General features: G+C 45.4%; 1 protein-coding gene across 1 annotated transcript; it reads right to left on the bottom strand.

The window, feature by feature from the left end:
- Positions 1–2,228: 2,228 nt before the first annotated feature.
- Positions 2,229–2,960, bottom strand: K441DRAFT_537258 (uncharacterized protein; the record flags this gene model as incomplete). The annotated part of the gene is made up of 2 exons (XM_067642468.1): positions 2,229–2,310; positions 2,374–2,960. Coding segments are annotated over 2 exons (669 nt in total), but the record flags the coding sequence as incomplete, so codon positions are not given.
- Between the last annotated feature and the right edge of the window lie 2,079 nt (positions 2,961–5,039).

Below are 5,039 nucleotides of genomic sequence, written 5' to 3'. Positions count from 1 at the left end.
GGAGAGATACATTTAATAATAAGGATATTGGCAAGGCAGAGGGTAAACCGCAGCCTTTATTAGGAATACCACTGGTAGAAGCCGCGAAGGCTTATGCCGCTGCAGATGTCGCTGCAATTACTGCTGCGTAGGCGGAACTTCCTAATAATAGTATGGAGGACTCTGAGGAGGTCTTAGCTCTAATTGAGAGCAACGGCGACGATATTAGTGAGGTTGATGCAGTAGATGAGCTCAATTAGATGTAATATAGCATTAAATTTGGTATATTTGCTCACCTACCCGTCTTAATATCAACACCAAAATCGTGCCAAGACTTACTATTTATAGTATATATTTGCATTGGATTCCCTTGGAGCTCCAGGAGCCAAATCTTAAAAGAATTGGGTGGACTGGATTTGAGCTCAAATCCAGTCCAGTCCAGTCCAATACAATCACTGCGCTAAATCAGTCGCCGATAAGCTATCGCAATGAAGGTGTCACCGTCGTACGCCAACAGATCGGCCTCAGTTTGGTACTGGGACTCCGGCTGCAAGGACCATATTTGCATTGATCGTTCCATTTTGCACGATGTTGAAGAAAACCACTGCGGCGGGCCATATTTCTGCTCTCTTCAGCAAGGTGCTGTCCAATTTATTTCTCCCTTTGCCACCTTCGGCCATCCTTTCGCACGTGGTCTCTGGTCTCGTCCGGTTGTTTTTCAAGCCTTGGACCTGCCCCGACTCCTTGATGAGAATGTGGCTTACTACTGTAATGCGTCCGCCATTCCCGGTGAATTCAATATTCTGCCACAAAACTCGCTGGAAGTTGGAGCATGTGGAACAGTTATTTGCGCTATAACAGCAGTTCTGCGAAAGTTTTAACCAGTCTCGTGTCTCCGATACTGTCAGCTGGCTTGATAGCTTCAAGAAAATGATATCTCTCACCTTCCCAAACGCCACCTCCAGCCCGAGTAATGATATTGTGGTAGTTCCCAATCCGACGAGGCTTCATATCCTCTCGATGTCAACATGACCGGCTAGCGGCGATTCGGCGTCTACAACGACACTCAGATCGTGGACGTAGTCGTCCACCACGTCAAAAGCAAGGCAAGGTTGTCTCTGCGTGTTTCCGTGCTTGGCCGATCAGAGTCTCGGGGTATTGATGCCAGTGACTGAGTCCTTAGGCACGAATGAAATGAGCCACACCGCGATTGTGCCATGGCCGCAGCCGACATCGCAGGCAGTTCTCATCTTTGCTTAGCCTGAAGCATGATAACCGAAGGGAAATAGAATTGCCACCGTAGTTAAATAAAGAAAATTGCGTATAGCCAACCCGTTGCCTCATTCACTCTAACTAAATAAACCACTCCCCGAATTGCTGTTGACCCGGTATCATATTAGTAAAACTTTATCTCTTGGAGGCTTAAAAGTTCTAAGGGATGTTTGGACTGCGGGATATAAGCAAAAAGGACCAACCTCGAATTTAATATTATCTGTTGCAGAGACATTATAATCACTGGAAAAGTCGTATCCTGAGGTAGGTTCCGTCGAACGGCCGCAAGCCGCGCAAGCCCAATTCTGGCACTGATCACACATGAAGACTATGCCCGAGCACAAATTACATATATAGAGGGCCCAATATAAAGACGGCATGGCGGTATGAAGGCAATTGAGCTTGCGGCTTCGTGTATAGGCCACGGGTTTCGAATCAGGCCCGATGCCATGTTCAGCCACACGGGCCTCGGAGGTAATTAGAGGACCATATTTAGTCGAACTGAATCGCATATCGACTCCTATCCCGTTCGCCACAGGTCGATGTGCATTTTCTTGGTGGCTGGCTTCAACCACAGGCGGACTCGGCTTCGGGAGCGAATCACTCCTTATGATTTCATTATCCACTTGTGTTATCCAGCTTTTCAACAAGGCCATCGGAGTGTTAAGGGTAGAAATAGGGTTAGGGGCAGGAAAACTATCCCGGTGGCTTTCAACCGTATCCCTTGAATTGGGGTTGAAATGCACACGCCGAAGATGAGCAGCAGCATTGTACAATGTATTGTACCGTTTTCCCTCTTGGCAAACTCTGCAGCCGGTAAGGAGCGTTTTGCCTGCGGAGTTATCAACGCAAACCCAGGCCTTCTTCACATTTGTATTCTCTGGGTTCATTGGTTGCCGAATGTTACCCCTACCACGAATATTCGAGTTGCGCCGTTCGCGACTGACTCGTGGGCGCCTTCGAACTTGGCGGCTGTTTCTCAGCCTCGTAAAAACTTTGCAATCGCAGGTTTTCCATTTCGAACCACAGGTATAGCAAAATTCGGTTTTGCAGCGGCATCTAGTATCCCTTTCAATAATGTTCCATTGCGCAATCGCAATGATTTAAGAAATGAAAACTCACGTCATATGGTTACACCCGGATCGACGCTCAACGATTCGGTGGCAGTTAAAGCATGTCTGCCATCCTTTCTCCGCTGCTGTCTTAACAAGGCTCTGCAGTGCATTATCTTCAGGGCAATCGCCCTCATGGCTTTTGCGTTTGCAGGTCGTGCATGTTCTCTGGTAGCACTTCTGACAGGTCGCAATATTTTCTTTCACAAAGGTGGACTCGATGAAAGCATTGCAAGCTTCTTTGCTGCAATAAGTGCGATCTGGTGTTGCCAATTCGACTATCCTTTGCTCGAATAGCAATATGCTGGCGGGGGTAAGATATGATTTGACAAGGGCGAGGGGAATTAGCTGCGAGCAACACTTCGGCGGAAAGCGGGATGCGCTTTTTATAGCTTCCTCAAAGAGTGTCGCAATGCAGCTGGTACAATAGCGGTGGTCGCAAGGTGAGTGGACAACGCTGCATGAAGGGAAACTGTCGGTGCATGCCGTGCATTCGTGTTTTTGCGCCTGTCCCAAAGCTTCTTGGGTCCAGGGCTTGATACCGACGCGGATGAGAATGCCATTTTGGTGCCTTGTTGCTAACTCGACTGCGCTCATAATCGGTCTTTATGAATAGACGCTTATATGGTATGAGTGGTTCGAATGATGGAGCATGTGTTGATTTGTAGGTTATGGAGCTAGAGCTCTGTGTATTGCTTGTTTTCTATATAGATGGTGGATGAGGTTTCTACTTATCCAGCGCCAAGCTTTATCACGTGATATCGCTATGAGCTTGTTCGCCAGCTCGTCTTCTATATACTGAGTTAATTTTAAGCGAGAGTTTTAATTGGTCTAGAAAATGTCCGGGTCACCTAATTAGGCACGTGCTACCCCATCAATTCGCGACCGAGTGGTAAACCCCTTATACTTGCAATACACCCCCTAATATTACTTAAATAATATTTCCATTTATATAGATTTATAGAGCTTATAAAGCGCTTTAAAATGATGTTACTTTTATCTAAATATCTAAATATTAAGTAATGTTATACTAATATAAAGCTTTAGATCTCTATAAAGAGAATTTTAGGGAGGGAGTGCACGGAGCTCTATACGGAGCTCTACACGAAGCTCCGTGAAAACTCTGCACGATACTTTATAAAAGCTTTACAAAATCCTACCCTTACTGCTTAAATACTACTCCCTACCTACTGCCTAAATGCCTTCCGATCGTTTATTTTGTACTACCTATAAGTAGTATTGCTCTTCCGCTGACTTTACAACGAACCGTCTTAGAGCGCCGTATAATACCTGTAAATCTTGCAAGGTTATCCTTTATTACTCTTCTAGCCCACTACCTTTCTAACTCTATATAGGAGAAAAAAAGAAATAGACGGTCTTGACGACCTTTAGCGGACCTTCTGCAGCCTATAAACCAAACTATAGCTGCTACTACTTCCGCTACTACTTCCGCCGCTGCTTCTCCCCTTATACTACCCGTATCGATCCAGCCGCGACCGCCTGTATTAATCCAGCCGCGACCTGCTACGGTCCGCCCTATCGCGGAGCAGCTAGATCGTGGTCCTACTACGGTCCGCCCTATTGCGGAGTAGCTAGATCTTAGTCCTATAGACGTTGCCTATAACTTTTGCGCGGCCTACATTAGATTAATAAACGTGTTAGTATATTATAGCCTAGCAATCCACGGTTTAAAGCCTGCTGTAAATATGGTAATATAGACCTCCCTCTATTTTAGCCTCCGCTAGAATATCTACGCGACCTTTTAGAGTCCTATAGTACTTCTACTAGGCAGTTTAGGGAGCGGCTCCGCTTATATAATGCAGCATTGGCTTTTACGTCTGTAAACTATACCGTTACTAACTATAGTGTAGCCTAGGGCGGCCCAAATTACTTCTAGATATATGGTAAGCTTTACTATCTATAGGGCCCACTAGAGCCTCCTACTAATGTTGCTCTATAGTATACCCAGTTATACTTTTACGACCCCAGTTATGCTATAGATGTCCGGCTATAGGCCTGTCCTAATATCTAGCTAAATACAACTATTCTGCGGTGCCTTACTACTATACTATCTGAGGTATAGAACCCTTTTATCGCCCTCTATTAAACCGTAAGGGAACGGCTTTAGGCTTAGCCCGTAACGGCCCCGTCGCGGATTATTTTAAACCCATAGATGCGGCTTATCTTAGAGGCTGGTACTAATTAGCGCCGTAAGAACCTCCCAATAAGCAACGAGGTAGCCGTTATTATACCAAATAAGTACAGTAATACTAGCTTCCACGACATTATACTTACGGAGCGTTATATGCCTAATAAGCAGCCGCGTTACTGCTATATTAACTTAACGTATACCGTATATATACCGCTCTACTACGTGCTGCTCTTCCCTTGCGGTAATACTAGCTGGCACTAGGGTCTCTAGCTACGCGACTCTAATTAAGCCCGCCAGTGAGACCGTTTAACGTAGTAGGCGTACTTTTGGTTTTACCTATACGTCCATAATAACTTTAAGTTAGTTCCTTTTACCTACTACTAGCTATTTTAGCAGTACGTTATAGATGTATAGGCGCTATATAATTAGAATAAGCTTAACTAGATCCGCTCCTACTAACCTAACCTCCGTATAAAGCTATATAATAGCGTTACGGATACTCTTACCCGCGCTAATCTAGACCC

Source organism: Cenococcum geophilum (genome assembly GCF_001692895.1).
Source record: "Cenococcum geophilum 1.58 unplaced genomic scaffold K441scaffold_3, whole genome shotgun sequence".
Lineage (NCBI taxonomy): Eukaryota > Fungi > Ascomycota > Dothideomycetes > Gloniales > Gloniaceae > Cenococcum > Cenococcum geophilum.
This window is presented reverse-complemented; position numbering and strand designations above follow the sequence as displayed.